The 24280-nt window shown below is 51.1% G+C and overlaps 6 protein-coding genes across 6 annotated transcripts; 4 read left to right on the top strand and 2 right to left on the bottom strand.

Annotated features, from left to right (window-relative positions):
* Positions 1–3242: 3242 nt before the first annotated feature.
* On the top strand, positions 3243–4186 carry bglA-1 (Beta-glucanase; the record flags this gene model as incomplete). The annotated part of the gene is made up of 2 exons (XM_037327936.1): positions 3243–3697; positions 3754–4186. The coding sequence occupies 2 exons, from the start codon at positions 3243–3245 to the stop codon at positions 4184–4186; spliced, it is 888 nt and encodes a 295-aa protein (XP_037174034.1).
* A 667-nt stretch (positions 4187–4853) lies between these two features.
* vpr-2 (Minor extracellular protease vpr) lies at positions 4854–7670 on the top strand (the record flags this gene model as incomplete). The annotated part of the gene is made up of 3 exons (XM_037327935.1): positions 4854–6217; positions 6264–7001; positions 7055–7670. 3 exons carry the CDS (start codon positions 4854–4856, stop codon positions 7668–7670), a joined length of 2718 nt encoding a protein of 905 aa, XP_037174033.1.
* Positions 7671–14986: 7316 nt separating this feature from the next.
* Positions 14987–16618, top strand: liz1-2 (Pantothenate transporter liz1; the record flags this gene model as incomplete). The annotated part of the gene is made up of 3 exons (XM_037327934.1): positions 14987–15229; positions 15282–15359; positions 15605–16618. The coding sequence occupies 3 exons, from the start codon at positions 14987–14989 to the stop codon at positions 16616–16618; spliced, it is 1335 nt and encodes a 444-aa protein (XP_037174528.1).
* Positions 16619–17580: 962 nt separating this feature from the next.
* On the top strand, positions 17581–18714 carry adh-0 (NAD-dependent alcohol dehydrogenase; the record flags this gene model as incomplete). The annotated part of the gene is made up of 1 exon (XM_037327933.1): positions 17581–18714. One exon carries the CDS (start codon positions 17581–17583, stop codon positions 18712–18714), a length of 1134 nt encoding a protein of 377 aa, XP_037173944.1.
* A 520-nt stretch (positions 18715–19234) lies between these two features.
* Positions 19235–20642, bottom strand: CGCA056_v012688 (Metallocarboxypeptidase A-like protein; the record flags this gene model as incomplete). The annotated part of the gene is made up of 3 exons (XM_037327932.1): positions 19235–19993; positions 20042–20078; positions 20131–20642. 3 exons carry the CDS (start codon positions 20640–20642, stop codon positions 19235–19237), a joined length of 1308 nt encoding a protein of 435 aa, XP_037173943.1.
* A 1070-nt stretch (positions 20643–21712) lies between these two features.
* PDI-0 (Protein disulfide-isomerase) lies at positions 21713–23126 on the bottom strand (the record flags this gene model as incomplete). Its single annotated transcript, XM_037327931.1, has 6 exons — positions 21713–22156; positions 22212–22569; positions 22626–22814; positions 22861–22868; positions 22949–22956; positions 23006–23126. The coding sequence occupies 6 exons, from the start codon at positions 23124–23126 to the stop codon at positions 21713–21715; spliced, it is 1128 nt and encodes a 375-aa protein (XP_037173936.1).
* Positions 23127–24280: the final 1154 nt, after the last annotated feature.

The raw sequence follows: 24280 nt of genomic DNA, 5'->3' as shown, positions 1-24280 counted from the left end.
CTTCTATCTCGAGAACGAAACGCTGTTATTTGATGCTTAATGAAGTGCTGGCTGTTACAATGTGCTCAACTGAAAAAATTCTCTTTATCTATCTTCACTTGATTGTCACCATGGCACGGCCTCGGCCCACAAAAGGGGACTCGATCCCAGTAGAAACGGGGTGGAAAGTCGGATTACAAAGACAAAACATTATCGCATCATGGCACGGCGAAACGGGAGGCTCCACAACCCGACGGAGAAGACTGCCCGTGAACTGTGCTTTGTGAAACTTGTGCCGAGGTATCGCTAATCACGAATGACGCCAGCTTCAAGTCAGTTAGACTGAGTGGTGCGGAGGAATAGTCCCGCCGATTCAACCCAGCGGAGCAGCGCAGCGGACTTGAAAATGACGGGGGAGCTTGGGGCAAGTAGAAACTCCGCACTGCTCGGACTTAGGTGGATGGACCGACTCATGAAAGTGGACTGTGAAATTTCGATGGATTAAATTGAAAGAGACTCCCGCAAATTCCAGAATGCACTGTCCGCTCCATGCCGAAGAAGCGGATCATCGGAGCCAAGTTGCGTGAAGTGGCTTGATTAATCTAGCTCGAGCGCCGGGCGCGGCTGGCTACAAAGTGGTGTGGCCGATCCCTTACGTAAAGACGGGATTCGGGCGGGGGTTCGGGCCTCGGGCCCAGCCCGGCCGACTTCTGTCTCGCACAAGTCAACCGGCGGATTACGCCCCGGATGTCTTGCCGCAGGATCCCGTTTCCGTGCCGCTCGAATGCCGGCTGACTGTCAGCAGTCTGAAAAGACAACGGCGGGCCGTTTCTCGGAGACCCCCTATTTGTCCTGCGTTTTGCCGACTACTTTTCCTGTGACTATTCTACCTTATCGTTGTGCTTCTATCGTCCTCATCGCTCCTCTTGTCATCATCGCTTCAATTACCGTCTTGCTTCAATTGACGTCTCGGACAGGAGTAATTAAGTGCACAGGATCTCCGCGCAGACACAGGAAAAATAGGCTGTCTTGGTTCTCAGTGGAGCTTGAAGGGGGCGATTTGTAGTGTTCGTGTCCAGCGCTCCTAACGCATATCAGAGGCTTCTAGACCTTTCTTCAACAGACGCCACGACGATCGGATCCTCAACACTGTTGCCATTTCGAGGAGCGAGCCACATCCTAATGCACGCCATCCACGGAACGAACCGAAGCCACTGCACGCACAGCAATAACGACCTTGTCATCTGATTCATTTGTTGACGACGGAATTAGAACCTACTTTTCCAACAACTCACTGGGACGCATATGTCACAAACATTGCTCCCTGTCTTCCATGCACATGGAAGAAATAGCCTTTTCAAGACTTGTTACTAAGGCGACGAGTTGAGGAAGTGGCATACGGCACATGCCAGTTATCAATTGTGAACGTACCGACGCGGAATGTCGACCCTGAGGTTCAAACCTGCTTTTCCTTCGGCTTCATTACGGACGTGAGCAGAATGGTGATCAGCCGACATGCTGCTGATGCAGAAATCCTGCCAGACTAGATGGACGTCCTCCTTGGCTCTCACGTCTAACCCACGTTGTGTACTACATCACTTGGCCATCATAGTATCGCGTGGAGGATGGAATGCAGCCCCAGTTTCCCCAGACCACCGTTCTTCGGCTCTTACCTCCCGCCCCACGCAGAACTTCGTCAGCTTCCCCGGACTCCGTCCTCTTAGCGGTCTGCAACCCCGATGTCCCCAAGCCCGATAATCGGGCCGTTGCGGGGCTCCTTAAGGTCGCCCTCTGTAAGACCCGGCCATCGCTTCTGCGGGGATGCCGCGCTGGCCCTAGCTCATTTCCCAGTCGTTCGCCATCATATGCCGCCCGCGTGATTTTGGCAGCGTGAGTCAGGGGAGGTCAGCATCGGTAAAAGTCGCAAGGGTGCCAGACATCACCATGGCCTAAAATCGCTTTACATCAAGCCGGCGAAGCACCGAAAAAGAACGGCCAAGACACCTGATCCGGAAGATGGACCGGTTTGGTGTCAACATGAAGCATCGTCCGACACTTGAAAGGAGGGGGATGAGGAGCTGATGATTGACCGATCGTCAGGTACACCAAACAAGCTTAAAATGTGTTCCTCAGTATCGTCCGTTGGCATCTTCCCCGCAAGTTCTGTAGCCATCGCGTGCCTAGCGTCAACCAAGAAGTTGCTGCCGGAAGCATGTGCTAGCATCTCTCCTCCGGTGAAAGCAAACGATTGGAGGTGATGCTTGACGGCCGAGAGTCCGGCCGCCTCGCTGCCGACTTCCCCGAGAGAAAAGGGGCAGACTCGTCTTGGGGTTACATTTCCAACCCAACCACATGTTGCCCTTTTTCTCAGTTAAAAGCCCCCTCACTCTAAATCTTTAAAGTCCTCCGCATGCGAATATTTGGTGATGCATTGATTCAATTCGAAATCTCAAGCGTCGTGAGTCTTTTTGGACAGTAAATGATTGAAATATGGTGAAGGGTGTCATCGGCCTCTCCGCTTTTTGACTCGAGGGCCTAGAATAATTCACTGCTCAGCCCTAAAAGGGAGTGGTTTTTTTAATCGCCCCTGTGAAGTCGACAGGGGAATCTTGCCGAAACGCTGTGAAGATTTATCAGGGGCCGCTCACAGTACCACCACACTACCTGTCAAGATCAGACGAACGCCCGTCTGATGACTAGCGCGTCCATATTTGAGAAATGATATGGTCCATAATCCTTCAATGGCCAAAAGAGAGGCAGTTCTTAATGCCTCTTCTGCTCGATTGGGTGTCGGGTACATCGAGAAGGGCCGTTTCCTGGCCCGTGTCATATGCCATCGTCGGCTTTTGAGTGTGGGGTAGCAAGGAGACAACACCGTGAAAGGGGTTGCGGCGGGCAGGCTTCTCGGCCGCCCATGATGAAAGGCCGCCCGCGGTGCGCCCAGCGTGGCATCGCGGCGGGAACACCGATGAGTATGGCTAGGTTGTTCAGGGGTTATTCACCAACTCAGTCCCAAATTGCAAGAGTGAGCTCCAAGACGACAACGCGTGCTCACGAACCACCCTGATTGCACCCCATGGGCTCATTTTTATGAAGTATATAAGACATGAAAGCCTCCAGGTAATGTTCCTGAGAAAGAGCACAACAGCAAGCAATTCCAACTTCATTCACTCTTTACTATTCACTCACTTGACTTCATTCACTCATTCAGTAAGTCTATCTGGTTAAAAACCCGCCCATACCATTTCTTACACATCACAGTCATGGTCTCCAACAAGTTTCTCACGGCCCTTGCCGTCGGTCTCCCAGCCATCCAGGCTGCTGTCCCAGAGATTGCTGGCTTCACCCTCACCTGGTCTGACGACTTCGTCGGAACCGCCAACTCCCTGCCGAACACTGCCAACTGGATCATCGACAACGGCACCAGCTACCCCGGAGGCCCCGCCAACTGGGGCACGGGTGAGATCCAGACCTACACCAGCAACGTCAACAACCTCAAGCTTGACGGAAACGGCGCTCTTGCGATCACCGCCATCAAAGATACCGCCGGTGCCTGGACATCGGCTCGTATCGAGACCCAGCGCGCAAACTTCGTTGCCGCCGCTGGCGGCAAGATGAGAATTCAGGCCAGTCTGAACTTGCCCGTTGTCGGCACCAACGGCATTGGATACTGGCCGGCCTTCTGGACCCTGGGCGCCGCTTACCGCGGAAACTACCAGTAAGTATTCGATAATTCTTCAATTTCAAGACAGAGTGGATTAACAAACATTCTAGAAACTGGCCCTCCATCGGCGAGTTCGACATCCTCGAGAACGTCAACGGCATCAACAAAGTCTGGGGTGTCATGCACTGCGGCACCAGCCCCGGCGGCCCCTGCAAGGAGAAGGATGGTCTTGGTGGAAACCGGGAGTGCCCCGGCACCACATGCCAGGGTAACTTCCACAAGTACACCCTCGAGGTCGACCGCAGTGCTACGCCTGAGGCTGTTAGGTGGTTCGTTGACGACACTTTGTTCTGGCAGGTCACTTCGGATGACCTCCCTGCCGACGTCTGGACCCAAGCTGTTCACGAGCCCCATTTCATTCTCATGAACCTTGCCATCGGCGGCGAGTTCCCCAACAACAATTACGGCAGCACTACTCCCCTGGCTACCACTGTGTCTGGTGCCAGCTTCCAAGCCGAGTACATCGCGGTTTACAATTCCTGAGCTGGGATATGATGTTCACGGGCGACCACGGTGACGTTTCCTTTCTCCATGGGCGATGATTTCTTTTACATAGAGCTTGCGATTTCCTTACGTGTTCTCACCATACAACTTGCTTGTACATATGATTTCTTACGATGTGGCACGACGGCTGGGGTCTTGTTTCAACTTTTGTGGCTACGATGGGATCAATAAAAGCGAATGAATACTGCGGATACTTTCGGCGATCTTCAGTTAAGTGTGATGACAAAGAGTTTGCTGAAATTGCTAAACAGTTCCCTCTGAGTGGTCTCTAATTATTTGGAGTTTGCGATCACGAAGCCCATCAGTCCGTTCCTGGCGCCATGCAACCCCGGCTGCATGATGCTGGCTTGGTGAGTAACATCAATACCCACAAACCACCCCAAACAGGAAGGTAAATCAATATTTTGCCTATCATCAACGAATCGATCGCAGTAACGGCGCTGGGCATTTCAAGGAAGTCCTCGTCAAGCTAGTCGATACGAGCTTGGCAACGTTCCTCGTAACTCCAGCCTGCATCCTGCTGACCGACAACATGAATACCTAGTACAAGATTCGCATGTCTATCTAGTGGTATATAAAGCCCCAAGGATATGTCGTTCTCTCAAATGGATCACCCATTGGAATCTGCTTCCAAGGTACTGCCGCCATGAGGTTCAAGATCTTGTCGCTGCCAGCCGCGGCCGTTGGGCTCTCGCTCGTGTCGACAGTCCCCGCCGTCGACCCCGCTGCCCCCCTCGCCGATCAAAGCTGCGAATCTTCCGAAAACTCCGCGACTGTAATTCCGGGAGCTTTTGTCGTGGAATGGGATACTGATGTGGCGGATGCACCCGGCTTCTATCAGAGTCTTGGGCTGGAGGTTGAGCATCGACTGGATCTCAATTACCAGCTGTTCAAAGGCGCATCTTTCCGCATCGTCAATGAATCAAATGATGTATCCAATGACATCTCAGGGCTGATCGCAGCACGCCCCGAAGTGAAGTCAATTTGGCCTGTTAGAACGGTCACGATACCGACAGCGAAGCCACTTTATGTTGGGAAAAACAGAACGGCTATGTCGGGGCAGTTCGTTGGAGTAGACAAGCGGCAGGCCGAGGAGCCCGATACGTACACGCCACACGTCATGACCCAGGTTGACAAGCTGAGAGCCGAAGGATATACTGGCAGGGGGATTCGTATCGGAATCGTTGACAGCGGTGTCGATTACACGCATCCAGCCCTTGGGGGCTGCTTCGGAGAAGGATGCCTCGTCAGTTACGGATGGCACCTCACTGGCGACAACTACTTTCCTCCGAATAGCCCTGAACCTGATGCGGATCCGTATGACGGGTGCGTCGGCCACGGAACCCATGTGGCTGGTATTATTGCAGCTCAGGCCAACGAGTTGGGCTTCACTGGAGCAGCTCCCGACGTCACCATGGGAGCCTACCGCGCTTGGGGATGTAACAGCCTGACAACAAATGACATCCTGCTTGACGCCTTTAATGCTGCTTTCGATGACGGAAGCGACATCATATCTTGCTCGGCGGGGCAGTACACTGGATGGGCAAACGATCCTTGGGGCATAGCTGCATCGCGAATTGCAGCACAAGGTGTGTCCGTGATCGTGGCCCCGGGCAACTCTGGCAGATCTGGCATGTTTCTGTCGGCGTCACCAGCAACCGGGGTTAATGTAACAGCTGCTGGGTCTGTTGATAATACCATCACCCCTCTCTTGCTCACTGCTGGTTCCTATACGGTGGATAACGCAACAGGAATCTCAGAGCCGTTTGGTTTTATCAGCGGTGGGCCGGAGTTCGCGGAAAACATCACCTTGCCGCTTTGGTCTGTGAGCAACAGATCTGACTCCGCGAACGATGCTTGCAGTCCTTTGCCGGATAGCACGCCTGATCTCTCGTCAAAGATCGTCCTTCTTCGGGTAGCGGATACCTCCAAATGTTACTCGTCTACACAAGCCACCAACGTCGCTGCCAAAGGAGGCAGGTATCTATTGTTTTATAGTCAAAGCAACTCGTAGGTCGACCCAACATTCTTTTCTGCACATCGCTGACTTTTAAAGCTCTATTGCAACAATCTACGCCTATTCAGATGGCATCACCGGCGTTGGGACTGTCACTCCGGCTCAGGGCGCCACTTGGATAAACCTATTGAACCAAGGTTCGAACATCAACATTTACATCGTCGGCCCCGCTGCAGCAGACATCCGGTATGAGGCTGTTACCAATGACGTATCTGGTGATCTCGCCAGTCTGACCACAGCTTGGGGGCCTACGTGGGAGGTGGTATCCAAACCCCAGTTCACTGCTCCAGGTGGAAACATCCTCTCAACTTGGCCCATGGTCATGGGAGAATATTCCGTGCTTTCCGGAACCTCCATGTCAACACCTTTGATTGCTGCAGTATTTGCACTTGTCGGTCAAGCGAGAGGGACAACAGATCCTGTCGAATTGCGGAACGTCATCTCATCGACCTCCAGGACCCGGCCTTGGTTTGATGGAACGAGCGTCCACGACATACTAGCGCCTGTACCCCAGCAAGGTTCTGGCGTAGTCCAAGCATACGATGCCGCTCATGCAAAGACGATCCTAAGCGTTAGCGAGATTTCGTTCAACGACACGGAAAACTTCGTCGCGCAGCATACTTTCAGTATCCGTAACACAGGCGGGGACGCAGTGATATACAAACTTGGGCACACCAAAGCTGCTACAGCCTACACCTTCGCCTCGGGCTCACGATCCGCCTCTCAGTTTCCGAATCCGACCGTCGATGACTGGGCCAAGCTTTCTTTTTCATCAGAGTAAGTTGGCGTCAGCTGCAAGAACTATCCCACAAAGCTGACATGAGACATAGGGCAATAAGTATATCGGCAGGCTCGTCGGCAGAAGTGACTGTCACAGTGATTCCGCCGCGGAATGTGAATGCGACGCAATTGCCCGTGTACAGCGGTCTGATTACGATCGAAGCCGATAACGGCGAGACGCACAGCATCCCATATATCGGTGTTGCCGGCAGCATGAAAGAAACCCCGGTGTTCCTGGAGGGCCCTGAGTATGGAACATTTCTCGGCTACTTCAACAATCCCACCGCTCCAAACACCACGTTCACAATACCCCGCCCTGGCACGACGCCGCCGGGAAATGTGGAATATCCGAGCATCCAAGCCAGTTTGCTCTTTGGAACGCAGATGGCTCGAGCCGATGTGGTGGCTATATCGGAGACGGGTCTTCCCACAACGGCATTCTTCGACATCGACAGCATTGGGTTCCTTTCGGGCTTTCCAGAACCTTGGGTTGTGAGGAGAAACTACAGGCTCGGGTTTACGGGAGAGCTAGCGGACGGGACGGCTGTGCCTGAGGGAACCTACAAGATCGTTTTCAGTGGCCTCCGGGCTTTTGGCGACCGCGGAAAGCGCGAAGACTGGGATTTTGCGGAAACAGTACCTTTCGTCATCCGATATATCGATTAGAGAAAATTGTCCCACAGTCTAATGGTGCTGCTGGAGAAGTTAAGCAAGATCGGCGGATGTGCAGCAATACACCTCTTGATTACAAACAAACATCCGGTCTAGGAATTTGGCTCTAGACTGAACGTGTGGAACATATAAACTCATTAGTCCGAGATCAGTATGCTTGGAATATGATCACATGTTCTCCGTTGAATACTCGGGTGGGGCAATGGACCGCTGTTTCCCGCAGTCCGGCCGACGCCATCTTTCGTCTCATGCATGCCTCACCCACAGGTCCAATCAAATGCTCATGATTGGAGTAGTGTAAACTATGTGGTAATTGTTAGAGACGGTAATGCCGGGCAAGACCGTGACCGTCTGAACTATTTGAAGCAGACGCCCTGCCTCGGGGGACTCGGTCAAGAAGCAGCGACTCAAATGACAATTTCTCAGATCGGCTTCGCAACCATGGAAGGTATTTCATATCAACTTCTCACTTACGAGACAACCAAAGGCCACAGAGGCGCCATTCACGTGAATGGCATGGTGTACGATCTCTGCGATGTGGTCTCTACTACGTGTGTGAGCCCCCTTGATGCCCTCCGAAATTGGGATCAGATTAGTTCAAGATTAGAGAACTTTGCTCTTGATCCGAATGCGGCAAATGTTTCATCTCAATTCATCGAAAACGTTGAGGTGTTGGCACCAGTTCCAAGTCCGACGACAATTTTCTGTGCGGGCGGCAACTTCACAGATCATCTCGACGAAATGAGCCGCGGTTTGGACGTCAAGCCAGGTCCAAATTTGAAGGAAAGAGGAGAGCCACCTTTCTTCTTTCTAAAGAACACCACAGGAGTTTGCGGACCAGGATCTATGATGAAGATAGATTCACCAGACCTCATGGTAGACTGGGAACTTGAACTCGTCGCGATCATTGGGCGTGTCGCACGTCACGTCTCCCGGGATGAAGCTATGAGATATGTAGCAGGTTTCACCGTCGGAAACGATCTTTCTTTTCGACAAAACATTCAGCGAAAAGAACTTCGATCCGGCGATGCCTTCAAATTTGACTGGTTTCGTCAAAAGTGCTTCGATGGCTCGTGTCCGATGGGCCCATGGATGGTGCCGACCAATCAGGTCCCGAACATACAAGATCTAGGAATGAAACTCTGGGTTGACGATGAACTCATGCAAGACACTAATACCGGGAACATGTTTTTCTCTGTCGCCGAGCAAGTTGCAGAGCTCTCTCATCAACTAACCTTACACCCTGGCGACATGATCATGACTGGAACTGGAGCTGGCGTCGGGCTTGGCCGCGGGAGATTTCTAAAAACTGGAAACACTGTGCGATGCATGATCGAAGGCATAGGAGAATTCAGCCACTCTATTAGTTGAGACAAACTTGATTGGTTCTCTTCGAGTACGTCAACTTGGAACAGAGCCTTCTGAGTATAAGCTACTACAGATAAGCAAGATCAAATTGAACAAAATCTTGGCTTAACCGCGCGCGAGACCCTCAAAGCACCACGGTTCCAGTTCCAGTCCCCACCTGCTACAACTTCCTGCTCTCCACCTTGCTCGGCACCAACTCGTGAGAACCGTGCAAGTCTTACGCCACAGCCTTGGCTGCTTTTCTGTGGACGCATGCCATAAGTGAGTGTTCCATTTTGGGTCACTTACGCTCTCGCCTCTACCCAGGATCTTGTAAGATGCCAGAGAAACTACCCGACCACTGCCATCGGATAGGTCGTCTAACTGATAGACATAGCTTGTAAAGCAGCGGTGGCATTTCCTAGATCTGATGAGAATGTGTATTCTGTCCGGTCCATCCTTCTCCTCGTTCCAAGGATCGATCCGGTGCGTAGTGGGCTCCAAGTGTTGTGGTTTTTGTTCCGGCCAAATCTGAGGGAACTCTTCGGTCCAGCGAACGTGGCCACAGCAATTATTCATAGACCGCAAAATGGGTTTCAAGTTTGGTGCGGCCACACGCTGCTGTTGCTTATCACCGTGACATGGAAGCATGGCAATGACTGTTCGAAGAATGAGCTCGCCGTCCCAGATGAGGCACCTCGTAGTGTACCGGATTTGCGCATGGCCGACTCGGTAATCCTTGCTTGAGGCGAGCATATCCAGCGAATATCTGTATGTCCTCTGGCGATGCGATCGCATAATCGCATATACCATATTCCAGTGCATGTTTTCTGGAAGATATATCGATTGAAACTTCCCTACACGCTCTGCCATTGTCCAAATGACACAGGCGTTTCCTGAAGATGGGAGGGAAGCTTGAGGCATATGGTATATGCGGCAAGTATGACAGGGGACCTTCTTCACTGGAAAGCCGTCGCGTTCCAATAGCAGTAGGAGTTCGAACAATGAGCGCTCGTCTGTAATGTCGAGGGAGTTTGATCCTAGCTTGTGGTATAACACTGTGCTCGTCAATGCAAGTGATGCTCGTGCAGCTGCGGTGAGATGATCCGTAATGCAGAGGAGAAGCTCCATTGGTAAAATCTCAACAGTACTGTACCCGATGACTAAATAGCCGTTGAAGGTTCGCGGGCGTTCTTTTTGCTGCCTGGAGCCAAATAATCGACGAATGGCTTGAGTTATGGGAGCTGTCTTTTGATGCAGTAGTCCAGCCTGATTGAGCAATCTCTGAGCTGCAGCAACTTCATCCAGTTGAATCAACTTCTTTCCATTGCTGGAATCCATCTGCGATGAGATATCGGTTTAGCTGAATGAATAGTGTAGAGGTAGATAATGAGCTAAGATGTTTTGGCTATTTTGACAGATTATTTTCTCGATTTTGATGATTGTGCATTACTTTAATATCACTCGCACTGTGGCAGTGCATGAAGTTGGGGTACCGGAGACACACTTCGAGCAGCAACCTGTCTAACACTGCACGTCAAGGTAATAAGCCATAGCTAAGGGTGTTCAATAGAGGGCGGTGTGATTGTCCGGCAGAACCTCTCTGGAAACTTAATCACGACTGCCTTTGACGTGCAGAAATTCTTCTTCGTTTGAATGATGATCTGGCGAAACATCCATAGGGTCTTGATTTTGAATTCGCAAAAACGCACTATTCAACGTTCACGGCGTCTAAGCACGAGCAGACATTCCAATAAGAGGAAGAGGCAAATTGAAACCATCGTCTCGGCTTGCAAAGAGAATTTCTGATATTACATATTGTCAACAACTTGTCTTTATGCCATTAGGCTAGGTAGGTTTCCGAGATAGTGCGAGTCGCTCGCACTACTCGGTTGCCGCATAGTCCATACAGTTGCGCTTTGACGATTTCCACCATCCAAGTGAAAAGTTTAAAGCATACTAGTCTCTACATGAAGCCATATGTTCCGAAACATGTGACTCAGCTGACCTTTCATCTTCATCAACTACGTCTGACAGCATCATCACATCCTCATTAACATGGAGAATCCAAACGTGAATATCTCACGACTGAGGCTTGGCCAAAGTGAATCCGGCCCGGCGTGTAATTCATGTAGAAGGTAAGTTTTGTTCCTTCAAATACCTCGCTCGCATGCGAATAACTAACCAACGAAGACGGAAGTCAAGATGTTGGTTCTTCTTTTCCCGGTTGCATAGGCCGTGCTAGCTGCTAAGCAATCGAATATAAGGTGACAAGCTAAGACCGTCTTGCACCTTCTGTATAGTCCAGGGGCAATCATGCGTCTACTCTCCACTCCGCAGGAAGCCAGGTCCAGCTAAAGGATCAAAACACATTAAAGGCACGAAGGAGTTGGAATAACGCCTAAGTAGTGCATCCTATGGCCAAAACCATTCTACGTCTCGAGGCTGACGCTGATCTTATGTTCTCCAGCTCGAGTAGAAGAGTTTCCCAAGCTTCCTCAAGCTTCGAGGGCATCTGGCCTACCCGCGGATGTCTCGGAACAATCTCAGCCAGCGAGCACAGAGTATGAGTTGACGGCAGGTCTCGCTCCTTTAACTGATGCGCCATCATGTATCCCACCCGCCATTACGTACTATGAACCGGTGTCTCCCAACAGTATTCAATCAGTCCTCCGAGCTATCAAGTGGATCAATTGGACAGACGAGAGAATGGTTCTTAGTCCGAACAAGAACACACTTCAATCTTCCTGTAATCCTCATTCCAAACTGCCTTGTTACATTGGGGATGGGACTCTTTGGACGGATAATGAGCACTGGTTGTGAGACGAGTCCCTTGGTACTTTCGCCACTGCGCCGCTGACTACTCTTGCCAGGATCTCTGCATATTTCGAACATGTTACTCTGCCTCTCTCTATCTTCTCACCGACCCGATTCTATGCTCAATATGCGGAAGGAAATATTCCGCCCTACTTGTTATACGCCATGTTTTCGCTCTCGAGTCGGTTTACAGAGGTGCCAGGAGTTTTGCGTCTTGCGCAAAATGACCTGCCCGGTCTCGCAGAAAGATTCTACCGAATAGCCTCTGGTGAATTGGACCATTTCGAAGGCAGCTACAGAGGAATCGGCATGGCCGAGTTTCAGACTGCTTTCCTCTTGGCACATTACCAGTACACTTATCTGCCCATTGTATCGGCCTCTTATCAGTATTCCAGGGCAGTCAGGTGGGCATACACTTGTAACCTACATCAAGTCGACAATCCTCGCCCAGGGTCTGGAAGAGATGATTCGGATTATACCGTAGACGATGAGGAGAAGAGATGTCTACGGTGGGCCCTGTGGGCCATGGATAGTTTCGCCAGTCAGATGTCTTCAGTGCCTCCGAATATTGAAGATGGAAGTTCGAGCACCCTATTGCCCTCTTGCCGGCTGTCGGAACTCGCTATTGGCAACTTCCCACCCTCTGCGACGAGATCGTTAGACGACGATCGAGAAAAGAACTGGTACAACCCACTACCTGGAGAGACACCAGGAGTTAAGGCGCAATTAGTCAGGCTATCAGCGACGGCATTAGCGCGGGAAATGAGTTCTCTGATAAGACTGAGGCAAGCTAGGCCCACAATCGCCGTCAAAGATCGTCTTGACCGTCTCGAGAGGCAATGGTACTGCATGATATCAGGCCTCTCTCCTGAGTTTCTGTCTCCCGAATATTGCGCAGCTGATCAAAGTGTGGAGGGACATCGTCTGAGACTTGAAGCTTTACATCTGTTACATGTGTAAGTATGATCATATGGCCTTTTAGGTTCAACATTAAGACTTTTCGTCATGCTAAAAGATGATAGTAGAACAGGCTTACTATCTGCAATACCGCCGCTGCGCCCATTAACGATGGAGCGCGATAAGTGGCTTAACAAAAACGAAGCCTCATACAACTATGAAACCCGATGGAGCAACAGCATATCCCACGCTCTTCGCATTGTCGCACTTTACCAACATGGAAATTGGCCTTCTCAAGCATTTCTTGAAGGTGATGCAATCACTCTGATCCCCATCCTGTGGACAGCAGCGTCGTTCTTGTCCCTTGTACTCATGAGATCTGGACCGGTTGATGCCACGGAGAAAATAGCCTTGCTGGATGCATTAGACTCAGTCATGATACAACTGACGCAGGCATCGCAACATTGGGGCATTGCTAGACTTTTCCTTTGTGAGTGGAGATTGCCAAGTTCTTCAGTTTCAATTGCTGACTGGCCACTTCTCATAAGTCTCTCTGAAAGAGCTTCGAGGCTTAAGTTATTTCAGACTTGACATGAGTACCATTTTCCAGCTTGTTTTAGGGATCTACAGCCCACTGAAACAGGATGCCGTGGAGCGCGAGGAACCGAAGGGCTCTTTGGAATCAACTGTCGCAGAGGATGGTGTCTTTGGGGACGACCAGAATTCCGAAGGCACTCCAACTCGCATGGCATCTGCGTGGACCGGAGAAGATATGTCCTCGTTTATCAATTGGTCTGACGGAAACTTGGGCAATCGAGACAGTGAATGGTGCGGTCCAGAAACCTCATACGGGCTGTAGTGGCCGTGAGAAGACGGCATCAAGAGTTATGAAATGCGTTCATGAGAAAGTAGTTCCGATTTGAGTGATCTCCTGCTCAACATATGCAACGGCATCCGTCGAAACCCAACAGTCCATGTGAACTTGTCTCCGATGACCGCTCTACGCCCCGCGATGGCGTGGGTAATCCTTGAGATGGCGACATTCTAATTACCCCTCAAAACCCCACGATACACCTTTGCCCCAACTTGGGGAAATGGGGCACTTCAAAAGAGCCATTTAGAATACGTTATGTACTGTCCTCATCAACGAAGATTGACGAGATACCATGTTCTTTAACTTGTCCTTGGCGGTAAGCCGTTCACAATGACGCGAGAACGATAACGATTGATGTGATGAATGCCAAGAGGACAGGGTCTTGACTTTTCGCAGTCACCAAGACCAACCTTTATCATTGTCCAGACCAGCCGCCGACATCCGAAGCGATTTCTGCCCTATGGACTTTTCTTAGCCAAGAACGAGGTATTTGCCTGAATGGCTGGTTTTATATTGCGTGATCATGCACAGTATTTGTGTTACTAACCCTAACCCTAAATTAGTCGAGCATTTTTGGATATTTCATTCGTACGTCAGCAATCTGTGAGCTGATGACAATACAGCCCAAGGCCATACGTCGCTGTATACCCGTGACTTCAGGAATTACAACCTGTAATAAGCTAGTCGAGTATTGTCCTTTCGTCTGCTTGACTATAATGGGTAAACATATGAGCCCCGGATGGCCTAGCATAGAGAAACCTCGACTGCTAATCTATAGGGTTTATGAAGGAGGCGCGAGTCCGGAGCAGCTCCTTCTCCACACCACCACAACCAATCACTTCCTTCAACATCAAGATATCGCCACCGGCCCACCGCTTCTCGGGTTCTTTCCTAGATCTTTGAATCCTCATGCATGGGCCTGCGACTTCAGCAAATCAGATCTCACGGATAATGAAGAGAGGATCTCCGCAGGGTGAAATTGCTGGAAAACTACCAGGTAAATGCAAAGCTTTAGTATGGTGTTCTGCCTCAGGATTGGGCATCTTAGTCGGACTTCAGCCGGTCTGCGTCGGGTCTCGCCCGATTTCTTGGTTTCATCGGCTGCCCATTCCAGCCAGAATCTGCTTCCAAGACGTTTGACGACTTACAAACCCTCCATTACGACAGAATCCTGCAGCCTTTTGTTGTACTCCAGGTGGAGTGCCTAATCTTGGCAAATAGAATGCTTTTGATATAACATCGTGGAGAATATGGTTGCGGCCATGAGAAAGTCCGCTAATTGTCCTTGTGTAGACAATCAGAAAACTAACACCCACTCCATCTATTTTACGGGGTTTCTTAAGGGCATTGACTACTTCTAGGTATGCCTGGTTCCATGGCGGAAGTCCTCCCAGCCGATGCCGATGGCAAAACTTCAGCTTCTTCTCAAAGCAACGACAAGTGCATCGTCGAGCCGGCTATCACTGAGGTCCTCCAAGAGGCACCGAAACGAACATGGAAATCTTATTTGTGGGACACCTTCGACAAGTCTCCAAAGGAACGTCGATTTCTCTTCAAGCTTGATGCGGTATTGATGACATTGACATCACTTGGTTACTTCATTAAGTATTTGGATCAGGTACTTGATAAGGGCACGCCCGGCGAAAATGAGCAGTCACTGAAACATCCAGGTCAACATCAACAATGCATTCGTGTCTGGCATGAAAGAAGATCTCAGCCTGTATGGGAATGAGCTCAACTATATGCAAGTTTGTTGGACGGTTGGATACGTGATTGGTGAGATTCCGAGGTGAGTCTGCCTCTTGCTGTGTCACTCAACATCCGTAATGACAACCTCCCTAACAACATGCTTCTCACCCGGATTCGCCCTCGAATCTGGATTCCAATTTGCGAGGTAGGAAACTAAAAGCCATTTGCACATTCAAACAGCAACTGATTGGTTACCTGGTCGGTTCTCACTATCCTTCTTGCGAAATGCCAGACTTCAACTCAGATCTACGTCCTTCGCTTCTTCATTGGCCTTGCAGAATCCACCTTTTATCCCGGGATGCAATACATCATTGGCTCCTGGTACCGCAAAGACGAATTGGCCAAGCGTAGTTGCTTGTTTCATGCAATGGGAAACGTTGGGTCAATGGTTTCTGGCTATCTCATGGCTGTTGCCCATAATCTTGACGGCGTGCATGGCTATCACGGCTGGCAGTGGCTGTTCATCACCAACACTATCGTGTCCCTTCCGATTGCCATTTCTGGATTCTTCTTCCTGCCTGACTTACCAGAAATCACAAAAGCCTGGTACTTTACTCCCGATGAAATCGTCCTAGCTCAAAAGCGCATGCAACTGGAAGGACGCGCCCAGAGGGCGCCTTATACGAAGGCAAAGTTTGTCAAGATCTTTTCCAGTTGGCATATCTGGACTCTGGTCATTCTTTATATTGTCTTCAATAACGGCAACGGAGGAAACTCTCAACCCGCATTTCCCTTCTGGCTGAAGTCTGAGGGTTACAGTCTTCGCGAAGTCAACATCTATCCCACGATTACCGAGGTAGTCAGCATTATCACTCCATTGATCTACGCATGGACCTCAGACAGTCTGTTTCGGGGAGCTCGCTGGCCAGCTATCGTCTTTTCAGGGCTAGTCAAAATTATCGCTTACGTTCCCTTAACAATTTGGAATGTGCCCAACAGCCTCAAATGGGCATGCTTCATCTTGTGTGGGTTTGGAGGAGGAATCAGTGGCCTGACATTCGCCTGGGCCCACGAAATCTGCAGCGATGATAACGAGGAAAGGGCTTTGGTCACCGGGGCCATGAATCAAATGGCCTACGTCTTTCAGGCATGGCTGCCATTGGTGATTTGGCAACAGGTCGAGGCCCCTGCATACCCCAAAGGCTACCCAAGCATGGTTGCCCTTTCAATCGTTCTGATCGGCATTGCCTTTGTCATTCGTTTCTTACACAAGGGGGAGATACGTCTCAAAGGTGCACTTGGGCCGAATCCTGCTTGAAAACCGGATGCTGGGGGTTAGCCGTCCCTTGCCAGCTGGGGTTTACATGAGTATGGGCACGTTTCTCCAATATGGGGAGGAACCATTCAAAGCAGAGAAAAAGTTGTAAATTAGCCTGAACAATACAACATCTACACATGAGTCACTCTCAAGCGGCGAAGCTTGGGCCTTTCGTTCTTCTTGTTCTAGCCCACCTTGCCGATGCCTGAGTCAACCCGACTGGACATTGTAAGAAGACTATCGCAACCAGCTGACAGTTCTCCACCATACCGTCCGCCGCTTCGGACGAATACCCCACACAATGCGAACCGCGACGCGGATCGGACGACGAGGAGGTGGATAATAGTTCTTTTTGAGCGGTACATTTGCATATCAGCCGCTTTCATGTTGCGATTTGACTGAAGTGGCATTGATGTGTATCAAGGATGAGGGAGTTAAATGTCTCGGCCTTTCAATGAGTGTGCCAACTTGGTAGAGGATGAGTTCAGTCTCACATCCAACCGTGACCCTGAGGCCAACGGTGGCTAATAAGCGAATAATGTGAAGACTTTCTCATCTTTGCCTGTGTCATTTCAGCTCATTTACCAGGCGCTCAGAAGTCAATTGATGCGTATGACGTCCAAGGCGCCAGTCTCTATGTCGATAGTAGGATTAGTAGAGCAGAAATTGATCTATCATTGTCAGGGTTGCGCGAACAGTCAAGACTTGGGGATAACAATGTGTGGCAACTCAAATGCGAAAGCGAGCCCAAACCTCCTCTTCTCGGGGAGCGCAAACGCGAAGGGCGAAAGAACACCGAAGACGCGACGGTGATGTCGTCGTGAAGGCGCAACGCATGATAAATATAACAGACTCAATCCTCAGCTCAGTTGGATACTTGGTATCTGCAGTCACAAGACAGATATAACACTTACTACTACTTTTCTCCTTCCCCGGCCACCAGCTTTGAAGCTCAGACCAATATGGCCTCTCCTACACCGACCAATTTTGCCATGAGGCTCACTGCGTTCGGCGCACCTCTGATGAAGGTCGAACTCCCCGTGCCCGAGGCTTCTGCGGGTACCGTCATCTTGCGAAATCTCGCGACATCCCTCACGTCCTACATGCACCTCATCTTAGATGGCAAGCTGCCACAGCACAACTTGCAGCTCCCAGTCATTCCGAATCCGCCATGTGTGGGACGTATTCACGCCGTGGGTCCGGACGCAGTACGCCTCCAGCCTGGCGATCTCGTCTACATCCAACCTATGGTACAGGCCCGCGACGATCCCAACACCAAGATTGTGCAGGGTCACATCTGCGGCACGATTGACGGGGCCTATAGGCTCTGGGAAGAGTGGAAGGAAGGTGCATTCCAGCAGTACACCAAAGTTCCCCTGGAGAACTGTATTCTGCTCAACGAAGACCGCCTATGTGGAGAGCTTGGCTACAGCCCAGCGGTGCTACAGTCTATCGCAAACTACGCTGTCTCCGCTGGAGCTATTATTGAAGCCGCAAAGCTGAAGCCCGCCGAGACCATCATCATTGGCCCATCGTCTGGTATGTTCAGCGGTCTAGCCGTTGAAATTGCGTTGGCCGTGGGTGGAAACGTCATTGCCCTCGGACGGAGCGAGAGCAAGCTCGCGGCAATGAAGCAGAGAATCGGTGGAGATCCAGGCCGTCTGAAGTACGTTGTGATGACGGGCGACGACGAGACAGACTACGGGGCAATTATGCAAGCCACAACAGGTGGAACCGGAGCTGAGGTCTACAATGATTGGACCCCCGAGGGCAACACCGGGGCGTTCTACCTCTCAGCTGCGTCCCGCACGCTAAAGTTCAATGGTCGCATTGTCCTAAGCGGCGGAACGACAGCAAGACTTGGAGGTTTGAGCTACATCTCGGCAGTTACCAGAGATCTGCAAATCCTTGGAAAGTGGGTTTGCAACCGTCACACCGTGGAGCAGTTGCTCGGCATGGTGACTTGTGGATTGCTGAGGATTGGCGTCGAAAGCGGTACTATTGTGAAGGAGTTTACTCTAGATCAAGTGATGGAAGCTGTGGAATACGCTCGGGAGAATGTCGCATGGAGACACTACGCTGTTGTATGCCCATAGGCTCATTAGCTTTACAAGGTAGGTCAAGCCCTTTTTGTAGGCTAAGTAGATGGGCTACGGTAAGGAGTTGAATGCAGTTTATATCACAGTAAAGTATGAGACTGTTGCTCCGAGTTTGTAAGGAAACGATTGTGTGATAGGTTCTAGTCTTCTGCACTATACATGGCCCATCTGATTCTCCTGTGTCTGAGCGGTTATATTTCTTGTGTGCCTTAGTTACATAACCTTTCCTCTCAAAAGTATTAGTAGAAGTAACAATGATGACAGCGGCGGCAGCGATAATAACGAAGACGACGACAATGAGAACGACGATGAGGATGGCAGCGACGACGACAGTGAGTTAGAGTATATCACCATAGGAAAGATAGCTGTTACAGAATAGGATAGGCGGTCTCTTGAACATTTCTAATTATACTGAGACAAATATGAAAACCCTACGTGTATTGAAGAGGAAAACCATGACAGGCTGACTTTTCAACAGCCCCGGATTCCAGTCACTGTCGGTAACCGTGACATTTGCTCACGCAGGACCGATACCGTCAAAGAAGACCTCGTCTAGAAGCGGAAACAAGGCACTCTGACCGACCCATTGCTCCTCAGCAGCACCTCTGATACGCTCAGGTGGCAGAATAAAGCCATAGTCCCCCGTATCAGGAAGCTCAATGGTGTACGAGAAGTCAGCACCACCAATAGCGTAGACGTGATCCGGAGCAGCTCCGGTGGTTGTGTACAGCGTAGCACCACTCGGTCCAAAGGTGAAGGTCGTGCGCCGCTCGGAGCTGTCCCGGATGACCTCGCTCAGGATTGACGCTGCCTTGGTCCACTTCCCAAGCTCGGGAGCATACCACTCCTCCTTCGATCCGAAGGGTGAAAGGATGTACTGGCCGTAGCTGTGCCAGTCGATAAACAGCTTGATTCCAGCCGCGTCACGGAGCTTGCGGACGTAGGCATCAAGACCTTGGTTCTCAATGGTGTCAGAATGTCTCTGGCCTCGATAAGCTTGTGCGCAGGCATTAGTCGAAGCACCAAGCGAGTTTACGTCCCATCCGTATTCCCAGTTTCTGTTGATGTCTGTGCCGTAGCAGGACTGGTCCTGCGGCGGCGGGGGAGGCGGGGTGCGGGTCTTTCTCCAGAGACGATCAACTTCCTGGGAGTACGCAAAGCCGTCGGGGTTGACGATGGGGAAGATGTGGAAGTCATAAGTGTTCAACCAGGAGTCCGTGGCATTGGTGGCGTTCTTGTGGGTGTTGATGAGTTGGAGAGTTAGGTACTCAACCACCTTGATCAGGTTAGCCGGATGCTCTGGGACATTCAGCGGTCAACTCACCTTGGACGTAATCCATTCTCGGGCATGCACATTCCCGCTGAAATGAAATTAGAGCCTGTGTTATCATAATCTGACAGCATACAACTCACTGATAAAGAACAGCTGGCTTTCCAGGGCCGCCGTCTCCCCAAAGGTGAATACCCTGGATGGTCCGATTCTCATAAGAGTGACCGGCGGTAATCAACTCGGAGTTGTCGGGAAAAGACTCGTGGAGGTTCTTGATGTACTGAATATGGTCTGCATACGGATGGTAGGAGTCATACCATGACAAATCGTCGACATCACGCTTGTATGTACCCCTGAGCTGAGACTCTGCTGTAATGGACTCGCCGAGATCCTTATGAAGCACGCGGTAATCTAGACCTTGAGCCTCAACGTTGGCGACCTGGTCAGGAGAGATCACAATATCGATGTGAGTGTCGATGTCATGGTTCCATTGCTCGTGAGGGATTGTCGAGAGCTTTTGTTGGACGGAGGCCAGTTTGCTAAGAGTCTTGACGCGGAGAACTTGGTAACCTTCATACGAGATGGCGCCTCGCTTCTGGACAGAGAGTCCCGCGGCGAGGGAGGCTACGAGCGAGGCGACCAGGATGGGCTTCATCGTCGCAACTGAAGGTCGGTAACGGTCAACAGCGGTGCACGCGAAAAAGGACTGAGGCTAGGAATCCTAGGGTGGGGGATAATGCGGATGCCTTTAAGTATCTCACCACCAAACTGGCAAGGATTCGTGAGTTTTCTGCTGATATTGCGCATCTTCTAGGAAGTAAGCGCCAAGCCTGTCCCGCAGTAGTACGATGATGGTGTGCTGTTACGAACTAGGATGAAATAGCAGACTTTGCACTCTGAGCTGCACTCTGAGCTGCACTCTGAGCATGCAAGTTCCAGGTCTCAGTGCAAGCTAGGAAAGACCCCAAGAAGCGTTCTTCTGCCATAAATTCGCAATGACGTAAACCATCAGGGTCACCTTCCTTATGGAGCTAGCAAATGCATGGCGTTTCTCATCATACTGGGACTTTTCAGAATTCGCGATTTTTATTGATCATGGCGTTTTCAATTCTTAACTTCGATTCCCCATGGTAAGTCTCACAGGGAAAATCTGTGGGATGCATGATTGGATGATCTCGCGAATCATTCGAGGTCGCGTCTGCCTAGTATTTCCAAGACGCTATCTGCAGTGAGCTTTTGATCACTTCGATCTAATTTCCTGTCATCGTCTGAGGTTGCCCGAAGTTTCCGAGAGGTCGGTTGGTGGTGTGGAAAAGTGTGGTCATAATCTTCCACCTTTTGAACCCAGCAACATCCAATTTGTGGAGGTTTGCGCCACACTGTGAAAAATCTGTTTTTACTTTGATAGATGCCTACTAGCATTGTGATACTGTTTACGATATCTAGGAAAGCTTCGATCCAGGTTCGCAAGAGTATTGTCAATGAAAATCGTTATCACATCTATTCCAAGTTGCAGTGGCTTACTTATTTCGCGATTAACACTCACATTGAGCTCAGCGAGAAGGGCTTTCAGGTGCACGATTGACGCATGGGTGAAGTTCTACGTCCCATGACTTGGAGAAACACCTGGCTCTCCTATCTTTTCAAAGGAATGGCAATGTACGCTGTGAGGTATATACAAGACGACCGGTCCAACTGCTCAGATCGACACCGGCAACGCCTCTCTTAGAGTTCATCGTGAGTATTGGTCTTCTCCTTCGCGTCAACATTGGCCTTAGAGGCTCCCTCTTGGTTCTCGTTCTGTTCTTCGGTCTGGGCCGGAGCCGCCTCATCGTCTGCATCAACCTCGACGACTTCGAGGATCGTCTCTCCATCCCATGGTTCGATGTTACCTTCAGAAATATCGGTGATGAATGCTTCCACGGCATCGATCGTGATCTCTCCAGTGAACGGGAACACTTGGCCAGTGGCTGGGTTCTGCAAAGCAACAGCGTCTTCGATGTTTGTGGGCAGGCCGAACATTGCAGGCATCTCGGGGTACTCGGTCAAGTCGACGGTGACAAAAGTGATGTACTGGTGATACTTCTTGGCCAAGGGAATGACGGCGGAGCTCCACGCGTCCAAGAACTGATCGATCCTGGCGAAGAAGTAGACCAACGATTTGCCCGCCTGCATCTGGGTCAGCAATCACGACGCGCTTGGAGGGTGGCAGAAGGGAACAGACATTGAGGTACTCCGCCTCGTTGCGTCTTGTCAATCGCGGTACCAATGGCGCCGCGCACTTCTTCACGAGCTTCTCCATGGCATCGACCTCCTCCAGCTCTGACGACATTTGCATCGCGCCAATGGCATTATTCCAGCATGTAATTCGGCCCGGAGATTCAGGAACGTCGGTCAAGCCGAAAGCATGGCGATCGTGGAAGCGCTCGGCAAGATCATTGTAGCGGTCGCGTAGGGACGATTCTTCGGTGGTGAATTGACCGAGCACGACGACGTCGTCGCTGCTTCGGAAGGAGGACAGGGTCTGCTTCTCGACGGGGGTTATAACGGGTCGGTTCATGCGATTGACGAAGGCGCCGATTCTGCGCAGGCTCATTAGCTGGGGGTGACAAGAAGTCAAGCTTAGGATTCGACGTACTCAGACCCCTTCCGGGAGCCACGATAGTGATGTTTCGTACCATCGGGCCGGTAGAAGCGGATCGCGGGGAAGGAAGCGACGTCGAGGTCGGCGCAAAGGTCGGGGGAGGCTTCGCAATCGACGGAGAGGGCAGTCGGGATCGCATCCTCGACGGCACCCCAGTGGGGCTCAAGAGCTTTAGATGCATCGCTGGTATGGTCAGAGAGGTTAACCAAAGGTGCGACGCGCAACGTACGTTGAAGGCTTCTTGGATCAGTATTTTGTGTGCTAGAACGATATCGTTGAGCTGCTCGGAGCTGCTGGGACATTCATGGCGAGCTTACCGCGACAACTATCCAAGTGATCAGCGTAGCTCCAAAGCTCCAAGGAAGTCAACTTACAGGCAATCAGGCTGTATTCATTGGTGGCAATCGCATCGCGAACTTGAGCTTCTGCTTTGTGTTGCCAGCCCAAGCCGGTACCAGCGAGCGCCAGCAGCGGCAAGACAACCTTCAGAGACATTCTAACGAGTGCGACGGTGACGTATGAACACAGTGGCCGGATGCCGAGAAAAAAGAGAGGAAGAAAAAGGCCACTTCAAAGCTCGAGCTTGGGGAATTGACTCGCTGCGGCGGGGAACCCTAGCCGCCCCTTGCACCCCTGAATTTAGATGAACCGCCGTTTGATCGCCTTCAGGGGGTGGGGAATCAGCGACGAAGCATGAACGGTGTCCTGAAATCCAGCTCCTAGAACACGGGTTTGCAATAAATCAACCACCATCGGCTTCGAAGTGATGTAAACGGCGAGAACGAGGGCGGAAGCGTGCTAAGCCGAGCCGAATCTTTAACGGAGGTGTTCAACGCCGCTGTGGGGCTACCGGTCTCGGGGCCGATCGCATGCCCTGGCCGGTCAATCGCTTGCAACTCCGGAGGCACGGCCGTAATCTCTGGATCGAGCGTACATGTTCCCCGGTCCTTGCCCGCAGCATTAGTCCAGTTCTTCGAGCATTGTCCTTCGACTCATCATTCGCTCCATCTTCCTGCGCATTCAGCTATCAAATGCATGCACGCCTCTCTTACAGTATAGTGGAAGTTCCTCGACTAGACGCTCACCGGTATGGATCCCCCCTCAGCCTATTCCATAAGAGGAAACCTGTTCGTCGAAGTGTTGTCGTCGTCGAGAAAGAATTGGCTTTCGAGCATGACGCGCATCGTGTCTACTGCGACGATGCCTTCATCACCGCACAGCACACCTTCCCTCAGGTATGGGGCTGGGCTGGCAAACACCATTGTACGCTAGTATCCTCCTGGCTTTGACTGATGAGTTAAAGGCCGGTTAAGATTAAGGTTTTCTAGGAGCCGTTTGCCGGCTGATCTCAACCTTATTCAACCCCATGGCCTCGCCCCCACGAACCGGCAAAAACGTGCCGACTTGACAGAGTCTAGACCAACGCGAAGAGAGCCCACTATGGATTGTAACACGAATCGAGCAACTATGCTTGCAACGGAGATGTCAGCGGAAGCTTGAATCATGTTCAACGGCTACTTCGACTGGCAGACACGCTCAATGCAGGAAGAACTCGGTGTGAGCTGGCCGGCATGTAGCCCCGCTTTCCATCACCGGCAGGCAGCAAGATCGTGTTTGGGTAACACGAGAGGCTGAGCAAACGCTAAGGG

Source organism: Colletotrichum aenigma (genome assembly GCF_013390185.1).
Source record: "Colletotrichum aenigma strain Cg56 chromosome Unknown KSG_Cg56_contig08, whole genome shotgun sequence".
Lineage (NCBI taxonomy): Eukaryota > Fungi > Ascomycota > Sordariomycetes > Glomerellales > Glomerellaceae > Colletotrichum > Colletotrichum aenigma.
The sequence above is the reverse complement of the archived record's forward strand: the minus strand, read 5'-3'. Positions and strand labels throughout refer to the sequence as shown.